Below are 27,074 nucleotides of genomic sequence, written 5' to 3'. Positions count from 1 at the left end.
AAGTACTCACTCATCAACTGCTCAGACAGTGACGCAAATGCTTTTACTTTGTGACATAATGTAGGTTATCATCTCTATACTGCTCCATTAATGAGCAAGAATCAGAAAATAACGTTAATCACAGGATGCGATGCTGCCAGGGATTTCTGGTACACCACATGCTCTGTCAGCTGATTCTGGACGAGTCACTTCCCCTTTAGAGTGCACCAGAGTGCTTTTGCAGTGTCTACGTACCTCGTACCTTGTATGTGTGCACGACACCGGCTGTCTTGCCAGCCTTTCGTTATGGATAAAAAGGCCTGTATGGTCATTTTGATTGACCAGTGATTTTTCCCACACACCCCTACAAAAGAAGTCAAATGGAGGGAACTTTTTAAATCTTACGGATAGATCGCTAACGAACATTACACAATGTGCCACACACAACTGGAACTGGGATGGTTTTAGGGAGTAAATTGAGTAGTTTGTTGTGAGATTTTGTGCAATTAGCAGCGGCAAGATGTTGTCTTTCCGTAAATACATGTTATTGTGTCTGTCATCAAGTCTTTTTATGGATAAGAAATGGTTGTCCAATTAACACTGTAACTATGAAATTGGAGTTTTACATATTGGTATGGAGTATAAACATTATGGTAATTAGAACCTAATATAACTATAACTTAGTGTATGAATTAAATATCGATATAAATACTTAATATTAAAAACATATTATTTTGTGGTTCATACCAGTGTTTTTAACACATTATATTCACTGGGAGCTTTAACTGTAATAGTAAATAGTAATTAGTAAATTTACCACCACATTGGCTCTGCTGCAAATGGGACAGAAGGTTCTGCCTAAATGAAAGCAGCCAGACAAACACCCTGCTTTAACTGTTTGTATACAGATCAAGCTCCCTTGGCCCTGAGCATCAACTCAAGCCAAATCCGTTTTTTGAAAGAATCTATCTGCTCTTTTTTGGCAACACAAGCTTGTTCATCACTTTATCCCTGTTCTTCATCATCTATACAGAAACTAGTGCTGACCAACAAGATGACTTGCTTGTGAAATGCCACAACTATCTGACATGAACGTTCACCATTTTCCCAAAAAACCCTCCTGCTTGTTTTGAGATCCAACTGGTAGCCATTAGCGATACAAATTATACAGAAAATGGAAAGACAAAAAGGATTATAATTTGTTTTTACAACTTCTTTCATCATGACAATGTCGAAAAACGGACAACAGCCAGTGGTGCGAACTGTAAACAATCTACACCCTTGTTTTAGGATCCAGTGGTGATGCTGCTGAGTCACAAATGAGTCACGCTATAGATAAATATGGGAAAACACAAAGAGCTGGGTGCACACTCATCACCAAATCAGATATCTTTAGACTGCTGGTGAACCACATCTTAACATGTATTTTGTATTTTTGTCCGCCTTTTACGTTGCTAGCCATGAAGGGTTCTTTTTCTGGCCACTGTGAAAAAAACGAAACAGCTGCCATGAAGAACACTAAGGGTGAGCAACTCCCACCGTTACATGCAAAGAATCATTGCTTCATATGTTTAACTGTTACACACTGCACAATGTTACACAATGCGGAAAAAAATGGTTCATGAGTCTTAAACCTGCTGGCTTTCTCCCACTGCGTGTGATTTTACTCTGTCAACTATCTGCTTGCTTTAGGTTTCATGCTTGGATGTGCATGTAGCCACTGAGAAAGCCTGGAATCTGGAAGACCTGGAAGATCTGGAAGAGTTACTACAGAGTACCAGAATTCCTCTGGCTTCGTCATGTGTCAGAAGATTCAGGAAAAAGCAGCTGCTGTAGTCTGCAGCACAGCAAGGAAATTACAAAATATGAAAAGAAAAAAAGCCGTGGGGGTGGGGGGGGGGTAGAGAGAGGAAGAATGAGAGACAGCGAGAGGGAAACAGGAACAAATTGTTATCAAATCAGTTTGTGAGCCCTCTGCGGAGGTCAGCAGAAGAAAATGAATTGCACTCTGGCAGCTATGGCTTCCTCATCGGCCTGAAATGCCTTCAACAGAGAAAAACACATAATGATTCCACCAGGAAGCACAGATTCATACACACACACAGACGCAGATACAGTGCTGTGTAAACAGTACCTGCACCAGCACACACACACAAGGACTGAAAAAAAAAAAATACGTATTCAAAAATAACCAACTAGATGTTGCTCTGTCTAATGATGAATGTGAATATTTATGAAAGGTAATGAAAGTAAGGAACTCGTACAAAACACAAAATAATGATTATTGGCTTTTATTAATAACTGGTATATTGTGATGGAATTTTATTGCTTCGTGATGGGAAGTGCTGGCCCAGGAGCTCAACCAGCTGTGAGAAAGACCCTCGTCATATGGAGGATGACAGGAGATGCAAGCATTCCTCTGTATATTGTTATAAGTTACGACAGGACTTTAATCATAACAACATGCGCGTCCATGTGTGTATGTGTCAACCATGTGTGAGTCAAACATTCACAAACAGGAGAGATATTCATTTTGATGCCTCGTGTCTCAAATCTGACATTTAATCTCTTTCTGTCTCTGTCTGCCTTTCAGCAGCAGTAGCCCTTATCAGACTTTGCTCCCCAGCAAGCACCGCTGCAGCTTGGCCATTCAGAAACAAACAGACCGCATAAAGAGACCCCCGTGTGGTGCTAAATCTCACACTGAAGTGAGGGACAAAAGAGAGGCGGAGGAGAGAGAGGCACTTAATGAGAAAAATAAAGGTTAGTGAAAGATAAAGGACAGAGGTGGACGACAAGCGATGGTCAGACAAATTATGGAATTATGGAAAGAGAGTCTTACAGTGCCCCAAAATGTTGGAATAGCTTTCTGGACAGCCTTGTCAAAATTGAGATCATGTCATAAATTATATCGATGGGGGGCTCCAGGTCCACTGAAGTGTGCTACTTTTCTCATGGGCCCCAACAATAGACCTTTATAGGACTGTTACACTGTTCTGTTTGACACGGAGAGGTGTGATTTCAGCACAGGGCTGATCCGTTCCAGACATACGGTATATTATCGCAACACATAAATGTCGGTCACCATCACTTGCTGTAAATTAACAAGACGTATGAGAAATGCAATAGATGATTTAGATGTTAATATCTATTTTAGCCCATCTTACGTTATTAATAGATATTAGAATTAACACAAATGTAATACCCCACAAGTAACTTCCACAAATTCATTGTAAAATATATTTAAAATGTAAAAAGAATGTAAAAGAAAACCATGCTGCAATATGTTCCAATGCAAAAGTTACAACCATTAGTAAAGAAACTAACTCATTCACTGAAATCTAAAAGCCACAGCCTCTATATCCCAAAACATCATCATCATCATCACTTGGGCAACAATTCCCAAAATGTCCTATTCACTGTGGAAATAGTAAATATCAGTCGGTCAAATGAAGTACAAGACATCCTCTATGACAATAAAAATAGACGTGCAACAGTGCAATAACTAGACAGAAGAAAACATAAAACAAAGTTGGAAAACTTCCTCCACAATGAACCCTAAACCTAATTGTAGCAATGGAATTTTCATAAATAGACACATTCAACATAAACTGACAGAAACAGTCAGTACAATCATACGGTGTCTCTAAGAGGCCCATCCAATGTTGTGCATGTGTAGTTCAGTTGTTGATGATGTTTCTTAATTTGCTTGTGTTGTGTCATTTCTGCATTTCCTAACGTGCAATACATTGAGCTCACAGGGCCACTGTACAATCAGGTGCCAGAGTCAGACATGTTTCTACTCACTGCCGACAGGAAATGGGATCAAGAGCAAGGCCAACATTAGTCAAATCTACATCGTGCCCAAATGCCAGGGAGTCTTCCACTAATGTTCAATAGCTGTTTTATTTAAATGAGGTATTTGTTTCAATCCCCCTAATACATCATCATTATAATCATATTTGGGTAATATTTTTCTTACCTAATTTCCAGTTTGGAAGAATTTAACTCTTCCAAACCATGACTATTATTCCATACACATCAGTGCTGTACAGATGCAATAGTTGCCAATATGCTCAGGCTTTATATGTGTGTTTCTACAATTATGTCTAATGCCCTGAAAAGCTTTTAAAATATTTGTATGCGCAGGCACGCTATACTTTGCATGTATCTGTTGTGTGTGCTTTTTCACATGTAGAACCGGAGTCCACAAAAGCTCCAACTAATTACACAGTGGATGGTGGCAGAGCCCTGGCCTTCGTGCTGGGCATCATCTGTTACATAAATACTCATTTGACGGAAACTGCTGTCAGGCTCCATATTGTTCAGTGCCAGGTTGAACTGCTGCTAGACAGGGACGCTGCCACTCCCTTGTTTTGTGTGTTAGATGGGGAAAAACAACAAAAAAGGTGCATGTGTACATGTGAGAGGCTGAAGAGGGGTGTGTGTCTGTGTGTGTGTGCGTGTAAGTGTGCAAGGACATTTTACAGTGCCCGTTACCAGAAGCCACAGGATGTGCGTCTGCAGCAGACCACCTTGTACCCCATGACATCACCATAGTGCCTCCTGAAACACACACACACACATGCATGCATGCACACGCTCACACACAAACACGCTTAGTTCCTGAGACATTATGTTTTCCCTACCCACAGCAGGTGCCAAATAAAATGCATTTGCCATGTGTTGAGCACATGGTGACGGTGATCTGCTCCAGTGAAGAGGAAAACTTAAAAAAACTTTTTGAATAGCAGTTGAAGTATCATGCATCACGCTTGCATATTCAAAACATGTTAACTGTCAAGACTACATCTACAAAGCATCCCGACTAAACCAAATCTTTTTTTTTTGATATGGAAATAAAAATGTTTTATTTAACTGAAGTGAACAATCAAAACGGAGTTGCAATGTTTGAACAGTTTGGTGATAATGCAGTGACAGGCGTTTGGCACTTCCCTGGACCACAGTGGCCAGAAAGAGTGCAGAGAGCAACAACCGAGCGATACACAACAGATGGCAGCTCTCACTTCCAAGAACAGCAAAGTATTTATAGATGAAGCCTTTTCAAACAGGCTTCATACTGCAGAAACTATCAGGGCATTTTAAAACCAATCCAACATCATCGTGAATCACAATTATGAGCACAATCTCAAAGCAAACCATAGTCCACACTGTCAACCACTGCAACAATAACAATCACACCCAAATGCATACAACAAGTACAAGATAAGAGGGGATGGACCAGCTTTGCTTTTAGAACTACATGTAATATAAGATTTGAAGTGACTTGATTGTGGAAGTAATGGTAGTGTGTCTAGTTAAATTAGAAGTTGTAGGTTGGTTCATGCGCACCATGAATACATGTAGAGACAGTTAAATCTGTGGAAACCTGTCCACATAAAAGCAGTCACCGGCTAGAGCAAGTTATGTAGGGGTTTGACACAAAGTCTATAATAAGGCACCTCCTGAAAAATGTGACTGAGCACCAGGCACCCCGGACGACGCAGAGGTTTGATCGGACATCGGAGTCGAGATGTGGGTTGTCCGCACAGGCATCTTAGATTCCATTACAACAACAACAACAACCTTATCAATTCTAAGCACAGCAGCTCCTCCAAATAATCAACTCTTCCATATTTCTTTTCCAGCCATGGAGTTGTGTTGGGCCCAACTAACGAAACCATTGAATCACAACTATCAAGTAAATCAAGGGTTGGCCAGACAAAGGATTTGAAATCTGCGGTTCCAAATCAAATAGAAATGACACGCAATCCGCAATTTCAAGCAGTACTATGTAAACATATGTATATGTATGTTTTTATTTAACCCAAAAGTGAGATAATATCTATTGAGGGAGTGCAGTTAGTGACAGTGTGAGCTCCATGGTTGATTTGACATTAGTGACGGAGTGGCAGTGGGGGGTGGGGCTTGGTGAAGGGCGAGCTGGTTGGACCATGTTGCCTCTTTTAATAACCACTTCATAATTAGTGTAAAAAGACAAATATAAAACGCTTATTCAAACAACATGTAGTTAAGCTGCCATAACATATTAAATCAATGTGGTTATGATAAAAAGGCTATTCCGTATGCTAACAATGGCACTAATGAGCAAATACTTCCATGTCAGCATGTTTGTTTCGACACAACACGTGCACAGTGAGCTTCTGAGCATGACAACACTGCTCATTTTTTATTTTGCCCACTCCTGGACTTTTTTTGTCAAGTACTCAAACCCAAACCACAAGCTCTAGAGCAGAAGCATTGAAGAAATATACACCTATTATGGGTTATTAGGAACCTAATTTTCTTCATAAAGTGGGTTTCCTTACACTACCAGCAGAGTGCCAAGTGTAGTCCTCTGTTTCTGTCACCAATGGCAGAGGCAGGGTTGAAGGTGCTAAACCTCCCTTGGCCTCTGCTGTGTTAAGGCAGGGTTACACAATATATCACATCTTGGTTAGAGGCAGCACACTGAGAGACCCTGTACTATACTCTCCCTACAGGCTCCCTGCTGAGTCACACACTCTCCCTCACCCTCACACACATATATAGCTACTGTACACATGCAGGCAGAGGCCAACACACACGCACACACACACACACACACACACACATTCAAACGCCGGTGCTGTTGATTCATGCTAATACAGGGCTGGTAGAGGTCCACGGTGTGAAGGTGAGGGACACTCTCTCACCCTTGACTGGCCTCTCGGAAATGTGGGCAAAGCTTCAAATCCAGACCAAACACTAGCTCACAGAGAGAGCTGCGGCTAGATATAACTAGCTTTCATTCATAAACATCACTTGACGCCCATCTCATTGTCATTTGAGGGGAGCTATGAGGATTAACTCTCATTCACGGCCAGGCAGTCTGCCTTTGAATGGTGAGCTTTCATTCATGGTCTGGGGCTGGCATGCTTAATAAATCCAGTTTTCACACCTTTTTTGAAAAAAGACGGTGTGAAAAATGAACGTTGGACGGAATATTGGGATCATATGGGAGAAGACAGAAAAAGACCAAATGCCAGAATTAAAAACTAGACCGCAACCACACCCATTTTTTAACACATTGGTTTAGTAAGAGCTGGATTCAAGCTACATTTGAAACCTCAATATGTCACTGACATTCACGAGATGTAAGTACCAAACCACTCAACATCACTGCTCATGATCATTTTTGTCCATATGCTGACAGTCACAGTTCTACAAACTCTTACAGTCTGCACTGGCCTGTAATCAATGTGTCACATTGCTTTTAGCTCTGCCTATTAATATACAAGCAGGAATCTGTCCCACTCGTTAAGACTGGTCTGGGACATGACATTGTCCGAGGGATTAAAGAAAAAGAAGAGATAAAGACAAAGACGGAGAGGAGAGATAAAGGAAGAGAAAAAGCAAAGGACATTAGGCTAACGAGGGACCAGTGCGGGAGGAGGATGGTCTACTCTTCCACCTGCTTCCCTTAAAGCATCTCTGCGGGGCAACGCAGCCGGGAAAGCTGGGACTTGACTTGTGGGGAGAAAAACCCACATGGAAAAACCCACAGAAATAAACCCCTTTATTTAGACCACTGGGATCCTTTACTCTTATAAATAGACAGGCAGCAACTTGTATGCCACAGTCTATATTAACATGTGTCAGAGCGATGTGGGTCTATGCATTAATGAATAAGGGGATTGATGATTGGCAAAGGTTGGAGGTTTCCTACTACTGAACTATGAGTACATTTACTTTACATTTAGTTTAAAGTTGAAATAAAAATAAAAGTTTTTCCATTTCAAATTGCTTCATACAAATACTTTCAAATACCCCACAGCGTATATTTGACCTTTATAGTTTTATACTTTGCAGAATAAGATTGTACTTCAAAATGTATTTATCTTGTGAATTAGGACACATTTTGATGGATAAAAAGACAGTATATGAAGTTAAGAAATAGCTCCACCTCAACCTACAGCAATAAAGTGCCGCTAAATGTACTGGCAATAATACTACATGTATAACAATATAACTCTGAAAGAAGCTATGCCCCACAAAGACAACTTGTTTTTGATCTTGAGGTACATTTAGCAGATAATACGTATGTTTCTTTTATTTAACATGTTCAGGATATTAACTTTATAACCAAAGTATTTTTTGGATTGTCTTATTGCAATTCTCATTTCACTACTGTAAAGGATCTGAACACTACATTCACCACTGGTTAACTGAGCTTCATTCTTGTTTTGTGAAGCAAATATAAGTAAAACTGAAAATGGCTCCCTTTCTCATCGTCATGTCCACATGCTGTTATCTATGAGCAATGAATTACGGTCTTTGTAGTTCACTGACATGATTTCAGCGCTGGATTCTTTTGTTTAACTACACCAACAGGAAACACCAGGCATATAAATCTAACATGGTGCATCAAAACACCAGATATAAGCAAAACACACAGATATTTTTCAGAATGTTTTGTTTGTTGTTTACTGCTCACTATAGCGCACTGGGCTGCCCCCTGTGAGTGCAGGCTCCAGCTAAGCGTGGCCTTGAAGATCGAGGCACTCTTTCATTGAGCAATGTGGGCTACTCGACGCTAGCTGGTGGTCAGCGGTTTGCTTCAGCTCTTCTGAAAACACCTCATTAGAACAGAGCGGCTAATTGCAGACTAGCCGACACTAAGCTACACGCTAGAGTCACGAAACACAACAACCTGTTATGAAACATACGAGAGAGAGAGAGAAAAGGTGGTTAGGGTCACCTTTGGAGTCAAGGGCAGACACTTGCATTAGGAAGATAGATGAGGATGGTTTCCAATAATGGTGGCAAGTTGCCTTAAGAGAGTTTTTGGAGAGACTATGGAGAAAAATTGGTGTTTGGAAATGGACAGTAATGTTTGCCAATAATCCCCAAAGGCTGTGATCGTCATACTATATTTTGAGAATGTAGTCAACAACGTGTTCTCTAAAGCAAAATTCATTAATAGACATAAAAAAAGCGTTTTTTTCCCTCTCAGATAGTGAAACAGCTATTTACACCAACAGATTGTATAAATCTGCCAAGGATGTCTCATGTTTCATCCTCATTTACAACAAGTCTGGACTGCAATCAGCACAATTTGGTAGTTTTCATACCAAAAGCACTTCTACAAGCATATAGAAATAAAAGAATGTGACTGACGTGGTAATAATTGTTTACACATTGGTCGGCAAACTCTCTCTCGCAGATAAAATACACGTAAACAATAAACACCTGCGCATGAATGGGCACGCGGACCGGTGGAGGAAGATACAGGGGAGCTCAAAGAGACAGTGGTTTTGAAATCCTGCGGTGGCATATGTAATGGAACTGCATGTAGCGATTAGAGACACAAACGTTCCAGCTAGCAATACCACACAGCCAATGCACCCAGTGGCATGGCTCTGTGTGTGTGTGTGTGAGTGTGTGTGTTTGTGTCATACACATCAGAGTGTAGGACAACATAAAGGCTTCATCTGCTCACTTAGAGTTTGCTCTCCAGGAAAGAATTTTCCTTGGAAGTTTTTTTTTGCAGACTACCAGAGGAGGAAACGCGAGGAGGAGACGAAGAGGCTACGTTGAGAGAAGTGATACATGGCAGGAAGATGTATAGGAAGAAAGTGTCAAAGGAACAGTTGAGAAAGGGAAAAAAGGGAGGGAGACAGAGAGAAAGCAAAGGGAGGCTGGGTAAACAGTGGAACAGAGCGTGGCAACTCTTGGGGTGAAGATTTGTGGCAAAGAATTAGCAGGGCTTTCGCCAGAGTGATGGATGGATTTACAGGACAGGCAGGTCCAACTGGCACGAATTCAGCACAGTCCAAGCCAGACTGGTGCAGCAGGAAGGTGCTGCCGGGCCAAGAGACAGGCAAGTAGCTCTGGGCCAGGCCAGTGGAAACTCTACACAACCAGGATCCAGGCAAGTGAACCAGGCCAAGACAACTGATGGCTTTTCAAGGGGCGTGGCAACACTGTGCGTTTAAGTATCAGACCCAAACTATAGAGTTATCCATTTGACCCTTAAGTATGGTTTATCTTTGGTCCTAACATGACCTTTGACTTTGTTAAAGTGATCTCAAAGTAACCAGGGTGAAGCGTTTGAATTTCATTCCATCACTCTCTCTTTCAAACACACACACTAGTCAAATGCAACCCATCACTCTCCAAACATGTAATTAACAGCACTAAACCCACTTACTGACTCCTCTGCTGAACCAATCCCCTGCTGAGAATAAGGACTCAACCTCAGTCGTCTTGACCGAACAGGAAGGAGAATAACTTCTTGGAAGCTGGAAGTCTGTGTGTCTTTGGATCAAAACTTTGTTAACTTTGGACTGTGTTGCTTTCACTCAAGATGTCTCTTCAAAATATCTGGAAAACGTGGTTTCTCCAGCAGACCAGAACATTTGTACATGGTTATAGTTGCAGCTTAGTACGTCTCGGTTGCCGCTTTAGCAGTTGAAGGATCTGTTGTTTTCGGAGTGTAAACACAAAGAAAAGGAGATCTATAATGAAGAGTTTATAAGCATGACAGGTGATAGCAGGATGTGGATTTTAGCACAACCCTCACTTTTGGGGGTATGATAATTTGCAATGCCTTCTTCGCATGAGAGATGGCTGTTGAGTGTCAAAAAAAGAGGGACGCTAAGGAAAACAGAGAGAGAAGTGGTGGGAGACAAAGGTGGGTTTCAGAAGAGGAGAGCACATTTTGAGACAGAGGTGTGAGATTTGGCCGAGGTGAGGTGTGCTCCACGCGGGACGATCACATTCCTTCTGAATATTTCAAAAATGCTTTTCAAGCCAACCTCAGTGCGTCTGCCCCCTCCTTTTGCCATCAATACATTAAACTGTCTCAGACCAGACAAGAGGCTCTAGAGCAATGAAATATCTTTATGCTCGAAGGTTAGTCACTGTAGCATTCCACCTGTTGCAAGCAGGGACGGAAAGAGTCACTACTGATACTGCAATAGTAATCATATGTCTTTTGTGATGTGGAATGACATGCAAAATGACATAGAGATGTAAAAAAAGAATTGCCTCAGTCTTAAAGTTAGTAAAAGAGAAGGAAAAAGTGAGAAAAAATATCATTTATCTATAACACATTTGACTATAAAGGCTCTTTAAAACCTATTACGCGTCACATTATAGGATGTGGAGCAGACTTTTTGCAAATTCACATTCAAACCCTTAACATACTGCTCTGTCTGTCAGCTAGCAGTAATGTTAACAATAACTAAAAGTCAGCTGTATCCCCTCATAAAGGCTGTGAAAGCTTCTGGTGATCATTTTAGAGTAACTGTGTAACTGACACAACAGCCTGAGGTAGACAGGTAGTACTTCAGGCTGAGTGACAAGCAGAAATAAAGACCTGTTGCATGAAGCTTTGTTTGTACGGGGAGGGTAGGAGGGGTTTTTAATTCATCTGTCTAGCTTTCTTTATTTCACTTGGCCTCCAGATATGTGGCGTGGCTCTGTAAAAACTATTTTGTCTCAACAAAAATAAATGCATTCTTACCGGCGGGTGTGAAGAGTTGTGAAAGAACTAAAGTTGGGGTGTAAAACATAGACCAGCCTTCAGACTAAACAAAGGAAAATGTTGCAGTGAAATAAAAATAGAATGTATATAGTCTTTGCTTGCAGCAGTGGCATATTATGAATTAAACAATTCAATCTTTTGTGCAAGATGGGTAGCAGCTGAATGAGCATGAATTTCCTGAACGGTATTTCCTTAATCTGAGTCTGGTCCTGTTTCATCTGAGATCAATTAGGGTCTATTAGAGGCATCTATATGCATGTACTTGCACATGAATATGTGGAAGCAAAGACACACACATTTATGTAATCTTTCTTTTTTTTATGTTCAGGGCTGTTTTTGAGTAAACGGGCCTGTGCAGAGCAGATGAAAGGCCTCCATAATCATGAAGGCAGAAGGTTGTAGAAAATGATAATCCGTGTTTTGGTATCGTTTTACAAAAAGACAACTTCTGATGTTTTTGAAAACCCCACAGCTGACATTGGCGTAAGGCCTCAGTCCTGGTGTCTGGCAAAATAACATTGAGCAACTGTACAACCTGTTGCCTTCTACAACTGAAAACAACAGAAGACCTAGTGTTCATAAAGACAGCAGAATAAATCAATGTTAGCATGGGTAGCTTATTCATGAGTAGGCTACATCCAAAAGAAGACATTATTTTTGCATTTATTTAGAGTCATGCTTCTGGTCACTTGAAACTAAACAGTTAAAGTTGCGAGCCACACAACTTTAACAGTCGGTTAACATAAGCTAAACGCTCAAATAGCCCAGTCAGCTGATACTGTAATTCTCTCTGGGTTTGTCACTCGAAGTAAACTCTTTCCCATGAATATAGTCATGTGAACCATTGTTACTACAAAAATATTAATTATAGTTGCTTTAAAGAGTAATGATGTACTCTGATATATAAAATTACTTTTGCAAATAGCTTCAGTTTCTAGAAAACGGCAAGAAAAACCTCTCTGATTCTACTCCGCTGAACCCAGAGAGGGAATAGGCTATATAAAACTTTAAAGTGCAAGGCAATACATTTCCCAAAAACCAGCACATAGTGGTTTTAACAACATGGGTTGGGCATTGCTGCTCTATCTTCCCCGCTGTATATTTCAAGCTGCTATTTTAAAACCACTATATATTTTTTTCATTGCCATGAAATGAGGCTAGCAGACAGAGCTGTGGTGAATTCTCTCAGAATAAAGATAGGCAGAGTTCCTTGAACAAGGTATGTCACTAACCACCAGGCAACATGTTTCCTCCTCTTAACAACCAATTACTTGGCTTTAGGCTGTGTGTTTGCCACCCTGGACTCTGATGAAAAAGTCAAACACCAGTTGTTGAATCAAATTGGAAAATAATTGCTTGACTTGACACACACCTGCTGTATATGTGGCCAATAGAAAAGAAACAAGAGCTCAACATGTTGGGTGTTCTGTGGCAATAAACAAAGGAATGTGGAGTGCTTCAACACTCGCCAAAGTAAACAAAGAAAATTACCAAATAGGCCAAAAACACCAGGGCACAGCTGATCCAAAAATCAACAGCGTTCGCAAAGCACACTGCAATAATTCTGTTTCTAATTGTGTCATGAAAGGACCTGGATTCAGATTAGAGGTCTCATTCCCTCTGGACGAACAGGGCAGAGCTGATTAAGGCGGGGCATCCAGTTTACATGTTGTAAGCGGACACCTAATTTCCTCACAGGACCTCTATTTATCTTGGCACTGATCTTTTAAATTATAGGATATACGTAGTTGCCTTCTTACAAGCATCAGCCAGGGTACCACCCAGTGGCTGTGGGCCTTGAGCCACCCATCCGTTCACGCACCACCACAGGAGCTAACATAAAAGTCACCGCAACCAGTTAACATCAGCGTCAAAGCACAAAGTTCCTAAAAACAACCCCCTTCAGAGTTGATGTATATGTGTTCATACCTCACTTGTACGTCATAAGGTTGGGCTATAAAAGTGTTTAAAGGAACAGTCTGTCATTTTGGGTTTACACTTACCCGCTTTCTAGGCAAAAAATGAGAAGATTGAAACAACGCTTCTTCAAGAAACAGTTTGAACTTTTGGGAAATACAAGTATTTGTTCTTCGAGAATTAGATAAGAAGACCGATTCCACACCTTTATCTGTCCGTTAAATATAAGGCCAGCAGATGGTTAGCTTAGCACAAGGACTTTAGGTAGAAAACAGCTAGCCTGGCTCTGTCAAATAGTAAACAAATCCACCTACCAGCACCTCTAAAGCTCACTAATTAACAGGTCATATCTTGTTTGTTAGAATAAATTTTAATGTGACACTTTGAAGTCAATGTTTAAGAGTAAAATAGCTTAGCTTAGCATAATGAAACATCCAGCCCCAGTCAAAAATACACCTCTACACCTCAAATATTAACGCAATATACCTCAATTTCAAAGTGTTTTCTGCGTTGATTAAAAGAGAAGGGTGTTGATACAATTGAGGACACAGTTGCAAAATAAATAACTCCTTCATGTTGTCTTCCTGTCAAACAATATTTTATCATGTACTCAAATACTTGAAATGTTATTTAGAAGAGAATTGTTGGTAATGTAGGTAACTGAACACATCCCAAATTTGTAGAACAAGAACATCCATGGCTACTCTTTATATGTCTTAATTTGATTAATCCCTTTCAGTCATTTGTCAAAAGCAGAAGCAGTAAACATGCAGTACAGTGGCACAGCCCACAAACCATAGGCCACAAAAGTAAGATTTCTCTTTGGTTATAACCATCTTTGCTCAGCATGCCTTGCAGTTGCAATTTAATAGCATTGGCACATTAGTAGTTTTCTTTTTTCCATCTGCTCTCTTTAAGTGTGGTAAGAACAAATGCACTAATGGAGGACAATTACCCTGTGTTGTTTTAGTGTTTGCCTGTCCCTCTGTAGAGGCCAATAGCAGCTTCTCGGGCATGGAGATGCTAATTGGTAATGCTAATTGCTTCCATTATGTAATCACGGGGTTAACATGATGCTATTTTTAAAAATCATTTCATAATGTAATAACCAAGAGAATAAGGAATGCAAAACACCATAAATTATTATATCAATCCATTCACCGCATGCAGAACCAAGTGATTATAATAATCATAAAATATTAATGTAGTTTCTGCTTTTTTTTTGCCTTAAAATCTCTTACTTTCTTTGGTTTCCATTCAAGTAAAACCTATTATCCCTTTATTGACCCCTAAACCCAATTAACAAGCTGACATGCACGTTAGAAAGCAGGTAAATAAACAGAGTGTGGCTAGCCTCTGCTCAGCAGGGAGGGCTGCTTGTTTTACCAACCCAGAGGGAATTACACGCTGTGTGATTGTCTTGGCATTTAGGCTGGATGTGACGCCAGTTGGGAGTTGTTTTGGGGTCTGTCAGTGGCAATGCTTAGTTTTCCTCGACACTTCCATGAGGACTAACATACGGTTGGAGGGAATATAGAGGCAGTAGGCCAAGTTGTCCTGCCGTCACCTCCTAATGAGCCTCTTCAGCTGGAGGTGTTGGACGGATGCAAAATATTATTCTATCTTCACCCCCTGAACATGAGATTATCGTGGATCAGCAGCCTTTAGTGTGAAATGCAAATGTATGTTTGTGCTTTGCCACCTCTGCTCAAAGATTGTGGATGTAAATAACAAAAATGAAGAGTAGTGAAGGAATAAATGGGCAGTTTATGTATTTCACCCCAGAGTCGGACTGGTACACACCTGGCAACCCTGTTAGTCATTTTAAAATGCAGGGTGACAGCTTGACCTGCACTGGCCTGATCTCTATTTACACTTTGGTAAATTGCCTTAAAGCATGACCTTTGTCACTTTGGTCCAAGAGTTGTTGCACTGAATATGTCAGTCTGAAGAACAAAATATGACTTTGATAAAAGAAAGACCTGTTTTTTAATATCCTCTAACAGGAAGCGGGCGTACTGGTGTGAATGGAGTGGCGAGGTTGCTCCAAAAATCACACTTACATGTCTGGCTCGCTCAACAAAGCTCTTTGCATCTGTGTAGTTTGTGTGGCATTTTCCTCACTACAGCATACCACGTCTACTTGCACATGTATACAATACGTACAGTATGTGACTAGATATTTGTGTGTTTTAATCACATTTAAGCAAAGGAGGGCAGCAGGTGTGTTCTCTCCTCATGATTACTATTGCGATCTTGCCATTAAAGTTAAGTATTTTTCAACCTGGACCCTGTTTTCCCATGTTTATGTATTTTTGTTTAGTTTTTTTGAAATTGGTCCAGTATTAAGGGAGAATAATCGCTCGGGGCATCTCCTCACTGTCAATACACCACCACTAAAAGTGCTTGTTTTTGTCACTGACAGGCTCAGCTTGTTGTTGTAAGTGTCTCAAAACAGGGTCCAGGTTGAAAAATAACTAATTCCCCTTTAATAGCGAGATCACAACAGTAATCAGAATGGCACTCATTGAGTTTCCCAGACCGTAAAGTCACAAACATGTCCACTAACCTCAAGTCTGACGCTTTAGTTGGCTGCAGTCTGCACCGTTCCCCTTCAATACTGGACCAATATCAAAAAAGTCTGTCGTCCCCATTACTCACTTTGACAGAAAAACATGGGAAATTAAGGTCAAGGCTAAAAAAATACCAAAGTCACCCTTTAAGAAAGTCATTTAACCCCAAGGCTGATGACAATGTGGCTGCTCCCAGGAGGGACAGTTTGGTATTCTGTGGTTGTACTGGTTAGGAGAGCATTGCAGACACACCTTTAAACCGAGTAATTAAGATATTGACGCATGTGTACATTGCATGAACTCAACACCCTGCTTTTTCTTGACTGCCAAGCACTAAAGATGGCATTATTATACACATGGTTCAGAATGACATTTCTTTTAGAACTTAGGAATTTTAACGAGAAACTCAAACTGAAGTCGTGTGCAATGTGCAATTCAAGCTTGTCTGCACAGCATACACACATTTGTGTTGATGGTATTATTGGTCCCACCAGTAGGTCTCGTCGTGTTGCAGAGTTTAAAGTCAAACATGTCACTTGTAATTAGCAACATATAACCCTCACTGTATGTTTGTATGTGTCTGTATGTCTGAGTCTGTCAGAAGTCAGGTACAGCATTAGTGCAGCGTACTGTGTTTGTCTCATCCACACGGAGCTGAAGGTTTCTTGGCCTTCTCACAGCAGGAAACCTTTCACTTTCCCTCTCTGCATCACTTCCCTCTCCATCGCCTCTCTCTTATTCTTTATATACATTTAAAGTGGATTTAGTAGCACTACTTCTACCAAGTGGTCAACAGCCAAACTAAACTTTATTTGAATTCACTATATAACAGTTTGCTTTCACCACCTCCTGGCCAGCATTGCTGTCCATCAGACAGAAACTGGAAGGAGGACAGATATCCCTGAAGCTTCTTCTGTGTCCACACATACCAGTCTAATCCCTAACACCGACCTGCAGTCTACAACTCCACCACTTTGCCGACCAGTTTCTGGCAAGTTACATTAATGTGTGTGAGTGTTTCAAGGTTACAGTGTTCTGTTTCCAAACAGAGCGATGTTGAGTGAGAGACGCGCCGAGTTTGTTCAGTGTTTATGATTTATGGGAACAGTAAGAACACACAAACACAGCGGAAGACCAGGGGACTTACTCCTTAAAAGTACATTACATTTGTTCACATGAGAGGATTCAGCGCAACTTATGCTGACTAATCCTGAAAAATCGATCTTAATAACTTGGAAGATTTGATAAAAATGAGAAAGATCCTTCTCTCTGTTTTGCTCTCTCAGCTCCAAGAAACTAGTAGAGGATGGCGTGCAATTTCAAAGAGCATTAAAGTCATTTTCCCATCAGCACATTCACATTCCCCGCCATTATGGCAATACAGAGTCAACTAGTATTGGAAATGTCACTATAGAGATAGTATGTGGTGTTAATGAATAGAGAGAATGTCAAACACAGGCTTCTGGCAGGGTCCAGCCTTTGCTAAGTCATTTGATATTTTCTCTTAAATGTTGCATTTTAACCAGAAATGGAGACAGTTGCTTCTACAGAAATAGTCCTAAACTGACTACTATCGCTTAATTCAGCCGTTTAGCTGCCCATTGGTGGTGCCCTGACCTGTGAACAGTCAACAGTCAAGCAGTGAAACAAGTTGTACACCTTTATAAAAAAAATAATAATTCTATCATGTTTCATTTAGAGACCTTTCAGCTCAGCCAAGTCAAACGTCAAGGGGAATCACTGCCACACAGTCAGGTGTGATTGTGCATTCACACACACACACACACACACACACACACACACACACACACACACACACACACACACACACACACACACACAAGTGTGTTGCAAGACAGACACATCACTCAAATGGAGGCCTTTCTAGCTGGATTGGTCGAGGTAATATCAGTATGTATATGCGTGTTAGAGAGAGATTAAGAAAGTGTGAGAGAGAGAGTCCCTGACAGGCTGTTGGCCCAGGTCTAAAGGTCTGCACCTTTTAGTTGCTGCAGCTATACGTTGAGTGACACCCTCAAATACCAACGTCCTCACTGGTGGCCCAAACAAAACAGGGTCTGTTCCCTCTACAGTGCGTCAGACTAAGAGAAACTCACACACGCCTAACGCACACCGGCACAAAATCAACCTACTATTCTCTTTCCCATACACTCCCACATTCCCTTACCCCCACCAGGAATCCTCACCTTCATCTTGGCACAGTGCCGCCAAAAGTAACACAAGTCAACTTAAGGTAAATAAAGCAGCTAATCACTGGATGCTTATTAGATGCTGCTCTGCCACAAAAACAGAATACATACATTGGAGGATTATTAATGCTGAATATCCTCTTTAGAAGGAGTTTCCCCTACTCCGTTTGCTGGAGTTTGCCTTCAGTTCCTGCCTCATCGGGCAAGCTGTTCCACTCATCGATCTATGACACCGAGACAGAAGAAGTAGATTGAAGACTGAGAGAGACACAGAGTGTGCGTGATTGACATGGATGAGGACGACAGAGAACTGCAGATTAAGTTCTTTGCCAAAATAACTTTCCTCCAAACAGTGCCATTTTGCCTCCAGATCATAAGAATATTTCCTCCTTTCTGCCAGATTCTTGATTCTCTCCTACAAGCCCATCGATCTACGCTCTTCCCTCTCCTTCCCTTCTCCCACCCAACATCCAACTGTTTCAGAATCCACCACAAAAATAATTCTCAAAAGCCCAACAAATCCATCTTGGGAAAACTGAAAAAGTGTATTACATAATTGCTAAAAATCCAGCTCATCAATTACTTGAGTGTCACGTCTTTCAACTTGCAGCCATCCAACACTGGAACAAAGCTCTTTCCCCTTACCCCTGCATCATTGTAATTAAGCAGAGCCTATTACTCACCCAGATCCCAACGGAGGTGCTACAGTGTGTTTGTGTCACTGTTACATAAGAACCCCCCCACCCCACCCTCCTGAAGTCAATAGAGTATAGAGGAGTCAGTGTGTTTGACAAGGCTCAGACCCTGAAGGTCTCTGTGCATTGCTGCAGGGAAGATCACGTCATGGAGGTGGGCCCAGACACACATTCATCCTCTGACAGAGGGATTCCTTGCCCTTATGGTGCACATGTGTTTGACTGCTGGTGGATTATGACAGTGGAAATACTATATTTGTGTTTGTTTGCTGTGTGCTAATAGTACACACGCATGCCTCATCCTGTATGATAAGGCTTTTGAGATCCAGCTGATAACTTAATCGTTGGGGGGTGTGTGTGTGTGTGTGTGTGTGTGTGGAAGCAGCAGAGTGCTCCTCTACGAGGGAGTTAGCGGAAGAGACATTACAGCTGTCTGCTTTGTGCAATTACTCTAGAATACTTGCATCGACTGCTGCAATTTCTAAATGACATTCAGGCTGCAAAGTTTCTTCGGAGGGATAATGCTTGAGAGTGTGTTGTGTGTATATAGTCTGCTCAGGCAATCAAGCTGCATTTTAAAGGAAAGTATTAACACTCTCCCAATAAAGCTATAAAATGGGCTATTTATTTTTTTAATGATATTTTTCATGTGCTGCGAAAACTACGAGCAGAAAATGTCTGTGTTTGTGTATTTCAACACCGGAGCAAATCAAAGTTACATTTTGACAGCATCGTGCAAGCGTGTGTGTGCATGTATGTATGTCTAGTACAGGAAACATATCTGACACACGGGATTAGTGGCTGCCTTACTTGGTGGAGTGACTTTCATTCTGTTCCAGATGTTTATCACCTCATAAAGGCCTCAAGACCTCTGTGAGAAATAGGTAGGAACACAACCTCCTTTCGCCACACAAACACACACAGCTGCGTCAGTGATATACATGTTGATAAGGAATCACCTCTGTGGAGAGTATCAGCTGGTTGTAAGTCAGTAGAGCAACTATAAACACACAAGCACAAACTTTCGTTTTTGACTCTTGATAGAGCTTCTCTCCATGACAGACACACATGCAGAAGGAGTCTCAGGTGTGGCTCTTTTTGTCAAAGGGATTGTAAAGCACTTTCTTCAAGCTATCACCCAGTATAGCATGACATACTGACAGTGACATAGCAGTGCCAAGTCATGTCTAAACGAAAACAGATTTGTAAACGTGGTTCCCCTCAGGACGAAATATTTGAAATTGGAAACATATCTCGTAATATGAACAGTTGGCAACTTCTGTCTTAGAACAAACAACACCACATGCCCCTTCGCTTGATCAATTGTAAAAAAGTTGAGCCAAAGTCATGGCACGCTTGGCTGTCTCAAAACACCAGCAAACATCTCGTGGCTGGATACACTACCACTCTTGTTCCACCGGTGCCAGTCGTGCGTAATGAGCACGGTGAGGCTGGAGCGCGTCAGCTGGCTGTACAAGAAGAGGTGTCAGTCATCACCCAGGTACAGTATGAATCTTTTACAGTTGCTGAGTTATTTCATGTTACCAAAATAGATCACAATCTCGCCGCGACAAGTCCGAACTGATGTTGAAATGGTGCAAAGGAGAACGCATTCCTCGGGTTTTGGTCTGAATTAATTGAACTTGGGAGGAGGGGGGGGGGGCACCTTCTGATATCGGAGGAATATAATATAGTTGGGCACATTAAAATGTCAGTTTTCAGGCTCCAAATTAACTAGATCAGTCTGCAGTAACTTCACAAAAAGCCACTTTGGTGGTTTAAATATGATGAGGACATCAAGACAACTGCTCTGAGGTGAATGGGGTCGAAGAGGAGACGCCGTGACCTCCGGTGGATTTCATGAAAGAGACTTTTGCCCAGCGGTGAATGAGCAGTGCGAGCCTCAATAATTCTCTTTTGCATTTTTGGATAAACTTCCTGTTACATGCCTAATCAAAGCAGGGCTTCTATACGGGCAGTGCAACTTCTGTTCAAAGGAATCACTTTGATGATGACGCGCTTCAGCCAGCAGAGGAAAACAAAAAGTTCTTACCGAGATACTGTCGGATGTCCAGCAGAATTTTAGGGGGTCCTCCGTTCAGCTGGTAAAAAAGAGAGCCGAAACAGAAGAGGAACAGCGTAGCCATGCAGAAACCATAACCGTGCAAGGAAAATCGCAACGGTATGGCAGAGAGTAAGCTGTACTTTCTGTTGTTTCGCTCTCTAACGTGGTTGGGAGTCTGGTTGTTGCTGTGAAGGGGACTGCTGCTGAAATTCTTCATCATCTCCTCCTCACAAAGCGCCGTGGAAAGTCACCCATCCGCATGTGGAAAGTGAAACTTGTCGCTTTGAGACCATTTGAGGCGGACGCCCAGTTATTTTGGAGACGCGCAGGCAGGCACCCAGCTCTCCTCCACTGCCGCAGCCACAGGGTTGTTTTTTTTTTTTGCGCACAACGTTTCGCTCTCGCTCGGCCCCTCTCGTTTGCGCTCGTTGGATGAGTGTTCCTTCCTTCCGTGCTTCCAGCCGAGTTAAGGGTCCATCCTTCTGCTCTGAGTCTTTTGGGTGTCAGATTACTGAACGTGGAAAGAGGGAAAACTTTCACCTCATACACGATTTGGTTTGGATCGCAGTGCGTAAAACAGCGTCACCCAGTGTTCGGGGAGAGAGGGGGCCGTACAAGCAGTCGGTAAGCTTTCAATAGAACGAGTTTGAGACCCGACTGTGGAAAGAGAACCTAGGTGTGAATTTACAATTTTAATTTCAGTAGGTATGAGAGAGAATTGGCCTTATCCAGTACAAAAGCTTTAATAATAAAAGGTATATAGAACTTTATTAATGATTTTTTTTAGATTGCATATGACATTGAAATGCCATCAGACAAAACCCTCATCCTTAATAGAAACATCAAAGAGACTTAAGACCAGTGTAAAGCAGTTATTAATCATAAAATGTCTGCGTTATCAAGGGTGAAGATGTTTGAGGTGTGTTGAAAAGAAGCTGGTGAGATGCTGCTCACTTCATGTGCAGGAGTGTGTGTGTGTGTGTGTTTTAAACTCTCTCTTTCCCTTGAGGCCAGCTGTAAGGACTTTACACTGAGCAATATATCTTTACACAGCAGGGCCAAAACCCACCATTAGACTACACCTGCACTTCGGAGGCGACAACAGTGATTCAGCACACTAACTACCTCCACAAGAGGCTCATGTGCTTTCACTGGTGACAGTTGCAGGTGTCAAGGGAGCAACAGCGGCTGTAGGAAACAATTTGGCTTGGAAGACAAAAGGTAATAAAGAAGAGCACAATCATTTTGTTGATGGCCCGCTGGCTTGTCTTTTCCACAGGTAAATGAGTTGTGAATTGGGCATTACTTTATTTTGCAAGCTACGCACAATACGTGTGAATGCATTATGGGTTTATAGCCCAATCTCGCCTGCAGCACAGCAGTTTATTACACAGAACAACAGTATGGTTGTCCGTAAGGTCACTGCTGTAAATCAGGTTTAGTCTAATCAGAACAACTGGCTATGGGGTTTCAACCAAATCATTTCTGGTGGTGCGTTACTTTTTCTTTTGGAATGTGGAAGAAGTTAATGTAGAAAACACACACACCAACTCCGACGTTTAAAATGTAATAAGCCCAGATGTGACATACAGCTTTTAGCTGTTTAATCAGTATTGATTCAACAGAAGTTTGTCAAATTAAACAGACATTAGGTTTACAGCATCTACCCTGTGATGACTCAAGGTCTTGCGTACAGTGCTAAAGTCATATTCGTGTAAAAAACATTATTGGAAAATAAAAGGAGACATTTCAACAAAGCCAACCGTGCTTAAGAATAAGAGGCCACTTAATTGAGTTCACCCCACCATAATAAGAATCAATATGATTCTGGGCAAGGGGAATAACACGAGGAGCTGCAAATTCAGCTGTCAAACACTAGTAAACTTTACACGTCAGTCTTCACAAACTTTCATAGAAACTACTTCCGAACTCCCTGGATGACAAGTGACAAGAGAATTTCACAACAAGGATCTATAAAAGTATGATTACATGTTTACTGGTGAGGAATCTTTGGTATCATATTGCCTATTCTCACTATATTCATCCACCGTCATGATGAAGTATGCTTATGATCCTGTTATATAAAGGAAAAGATCAAAACTGATTCTTGGATTCATTGAAGGAATAAAAAGAAAAAAAAAAGAAAATCTTTGCTGTGAAATATTGTGATCCCACAGCAGAATTTGGGGGAATTATCACCACAGACAGCATGCAGACACAGATGCAGCCATGCATGAACTCTGCAGAGGAAAGTGGTTCAGAATAATGGGAAGCAACACAAGCCCAGACAGTCCTCGCCGCAATGAGGTCTCGTCTTTACTCCGAGACATTTTAAATTGGAAGAGCAATTGTATCTGTGGAGCAGTTAGCTTCGTGAACTGGAAGCTAACTGCTGATTACAGCGGTGTGAAGGACAATTATTGCATTGTGACTTCTTTCCTAAAAGGCACTATAGCAACAAGCCAAGCAAGATACGCAACACTGGTTTTGTACTTATTCTTCCTGAAGGAAATGCTTCTTCTGTTGTGTCACTTTCCACTCATAACAATGCCAAACACCTGCTCAGATAGAAGTTATCCAAGTCAAATCTCAGATGCAGTCTTTTGGGATAACATTTGATCAAATTGGGGTACATGGTCTGGTGTGTATTTGGGGCTTCTTGACATGAATAAGAATGGAAAATCTCTGCGTGGTTTCATTGACAACAGCTGCATAGCAACAACAGCCAGTCAGTCGAACTCTGCTGTCTCGGTCTTGAACAGATGTGTCGATTTTTAAATGGAAAGCCTGACACGGCAAGGCAATGTTTTTAGACTACAGGAGTTGTTATTTCGATATACTGCAGTGTGCACATCCCGATAAGGCCCGGTGTTATTGTTCCTTTTCATTCCTGTAGCAGCCCGTCCACACATTTCCATTTTTAATTTCAAAATGTTATTAACAACAGGCCAATGTCACAGTTCACCACATTGATGAAAACAGCCACTAGGGCATAATCACACTTTTCCATTACTCCATTACATTGTGTGTGCGCATGCGTATAGTGAGAATCAGAAGATCAGTGTATGGCAAGAAACAGTTTTTATTATATTTCAGAATGACAAATAGTTATGGACATTACTTTTGTTGTTTCAATACACAAGCGGTTCTGTATGGACAATCATTAGGTAGATGAAAACCAAAATAAAATAATTTGTACACATATTTTACAATACAGACTGTAGTTCCTCACTGGCTAAAGCAATATGCATTATGCAGGAAGGTATTGCTATTCATATAGTACAGCTAATTACAATTGATATGAAAAAAAGCAAAAAATAAGTTATTTAAATATCAATTACATACACAGAATGTGCAACTTCTGCTAAGCATTTCGTATATGTAATTAATCATTTATTTTTTATATGACTGCAAAAACAAACTGGAAGTGAGTAACTGGAACAGTTTAACCCGTGAATGGTTATCAAACTTGGCATTGGGAACTCAATACTATAATAAAATACCAGCAAAACCCACTGAAACCCTTTACAATACCTGGCAACAAATGTCCATTGATGGACCTGTGAACAAAGTGTAGCCAATTCCGCCCCAAAAACAGCTAGATTTACCCTCTAAAGTGCATTTACAGTGTCAGTATTTCTGTCTTTACAAAACATCTTCTTGGGTCTTTTACTCGTTTAATAATGACCCCCCCCCCCCCCACACTATCACTTTCTCCGAGCACCACTTTTGATTGAAGAGAGAAAAGGCATAAAACATTTACATATCAAGTGCCCACTGCAAAAAAAAAAAAGAAAAAGCATCCTCTAATTTCAGCAATAACACTTGGGTCAAATTTTTTAATATGAACACCATGGAATAAGTCTTTAGTTCAGTTCTGACTAGATAGAACCTTACTGTTAGAAATAAGAGGGGAAAAAATACAAAAGTTGGCTTCATTTCATGCAGAGTGCGCGAATGAAAGAGCAATGAGTTTCTGGCTGTTTGCGGTTCCGTTTTTAGCCCAAAGTTTTTGTAACAGGCTGACCCGACGCAGTGTTTCCCTGATTTACTATTTAGTGTCATTGTGTAAGCTGACCTTCAAGGTCAGCTTTTCACCTGATACACCTGTTCTTACCATCCATCCTCACTGTGTTTGAGAAAACTCCAATTAACAACTTTAGATCGGCATCGATTAAATAGCTACAGTATAATGTGTTTAAAAAGTCCCAAACAGCTTATTATTCAGCTATAAATCTAATTCCTCAAACCAACTGTAACCAAAGTGTAGACAGTCTTATACATACCAGATATGACAGGCCAGATGTCAGCTGTCTTTGGAACATTTCTATTTTCTCCTCCCTCCCTTGTCCCACAACCCTCTGCATGGAAAATGTACACTGAATGTTTTTTTTAACAGGGATGTTAAACACAGGACGACGTCTGTGGCGTTCCCTGTGGTTTTGTGGTTTTATCATCTGAGCTTCACAAGTATAGACACCACAGTCCATCAGACTCATGTGTTGTGGTCCACATCCATGTGTAAGGTTGAAATAAGCTGGCTGTGTGTTTGTGTCCATATTTCAAATCTCAAATATTTCTCACACACATTCAGAACAACAAGGCTTGCACCTTGAGCACAGTTCAGCCCATAATATACATACATTTTATTTGATTAAGCTATTCTTTCGTAATGGTAAGGCAACTTAAAATGTGCTTGGATACACTGGGAATGTATTGTTTCTGTGCAAGCTGATTGTTATTACTTGAGTGAAACAGAGCTTTCTGTAAGACTTGTATTTGTATCAGCACAGGGTGTGCATCCAAGATATGCAGTGAAATAGGACATACAGTATAATATGAAATATAAAGGTGTGATGTCAGCTGTTTCAGCTTAGAAATGACTGAGTAGCTGGCCTCCAAATAAGGCAGCAACATTCAAAAGGCAAACACATTTTTTTTTACATATAAATCATTTTAAAATGAAGATATGCATAATGCTATAATACAGAAACATTATACAAAATAAGCCATCTAAAAACCGCCAATTACTCATAGTTCGGTGTATGTATTAAGTTGATTAAAAAGTCCAGATATTAAGTGGATTCTGTCATCGTCGTTATGAACCTATTAGTGGGAATGAAACACTTAATGAGGAGTAAATCACTTTGGCCGAGCTACTTCCTTTAATAAAGACCCTCTGATAATGTTGCCTTGCCACAAAAAGATGAAAATTAAGCACTTATGAAATATGCAGGAAGTAAACTGTCCTTTCTGTATTTAAAAATCATCCATCCTACAAAAGAGTGTGCTATCGTTCTTCAAGGCAGATCCAAGTCTTTGTTTTCAGACTTTGGGGGCGTCTTCAGAATGGAAGCCATCCCAGTGAGTCTACAGTCCTTTTTCTAAGAAGGCATCTGATATCTTGTCTTGGCTGTTAGGAAAAAAAACTCCTCAATGCCGTAAACATTTGAGAAAAGACAGAGCGATAAAGAGAGAAAATCAGAGAGCAGGGGGGGCTCACTTTAAGTCTTTTGACACATGCGAGACAGGAAGTACTGTAGTGCTGTGGTCACTGGTGTGATCGTTGGATTCCTGTGGCCAATTAGTCTTTGGCCACCTACCTAAATGAGATGGTGCTGACCAGTGAGTTGATACCTGTTATTTTATACGATTCCACCAACACGGTTAGGACTGCGCCGCTCTGTGCGAGCCGACCAATCGTGCCTCACTGACCAGCCGGCGAGCGTGTCTCTCATCCCGCACCCCCGCTTCCCACACGCCACTCTCTGTTAACGAGGCCACACGACTCAGCGTGTCAACTCCTGCCGCCGCCAGAGATGTGGCGTACATTGGCAGGCCGATGGAGGTGAGCCAATCGGAGACTGTGTTGATGTTACCCGAGGGCAGAGGCTTCCGGCACATCTCTGTCAAACCTCCGGAAGGAATCTGAGTGACAAAATGGGGCGAAAAGGCATTAGTTACAGTGGCTACGATGGAGATGTCACATTACGGGATATACATATATATATATACTTCATTTTATTTTGTATTTTTTAGCCAAATCATATAAAGTTATCTGGTGGAAATAGACTTAATTAAGTCTTGAGTTTTAGCCTACTTACA

General features: G+C 41.2%; 2 protein-coding genes across 3 annotated transcripts in view; both read right to left on the bottom strand.

Moving 5' to 3' along the window:
* usta (uronyl 2-sulfotransferase a) overlaps positions 1-23,946 on the bottom strand; it is a 53,966-nt gene extending 30,020 nt beyond the window's left edge. Inside the window, exon 1 of one of the 2 annotated variants that reach the window (XM_031870236.1) lies at positions 20,958-23,946. In XM_031870236.1, coding sequence (XP_031726096.1) covers positions 20,958-21,189 — 232 coding nt within the window. In that variant the 5' untranslated portion in view covers positions 21,190-23,946. Of the gene's footprint in view, positions 1-10; positions 1,827-20,957 lie in introns of those variants that run through there. The other variant, XM_031870237.1, reaches the window with a different exon arrangement.
* Positions 23,947-24,131: 185 nt separating this feature from the next.
* sash1a (SAM and SH3 domain containing 1a) overlaps positions 24,132-27,074 on the bottom strand; it is a 30,570-nt gene continuing 27,627 nt past the window's right edge. Inside the window, exon 14 of the mRNA XM_031870275.1 lies at positions 24,132-26,897. Coding sequence (XP_031726135.1) covers positions 26,637-26,897 — 261 coding nt within the window. The 3' untranslated portion in view covers positions 24,132-26,636. The remainder of the gene's footprint in view (positions 26,898-27,074) is intronic.

The sequence above is a fragment of the Anarrhichthys ocellatus genome, unplaced genomic scaffold (genome assembly GCF_004355925.1).
Source record: "Anarrhichthys ocellatus isolate YVR2014 unplaced genomic scaffold, GSC_Weel_1.0 scaffold52, whole genome shotgun sequence".
Taxonomy (NCBI): Eukaryota; Metazoa; Chordata; class Actinopteri; order Perciformes; family Anarhichadidae; genus Anarrhichthys; species Anarrhichthys ocellatus.
This window is presented reverse-complemented; position numbering and strand designations above follow the sequence as displayed.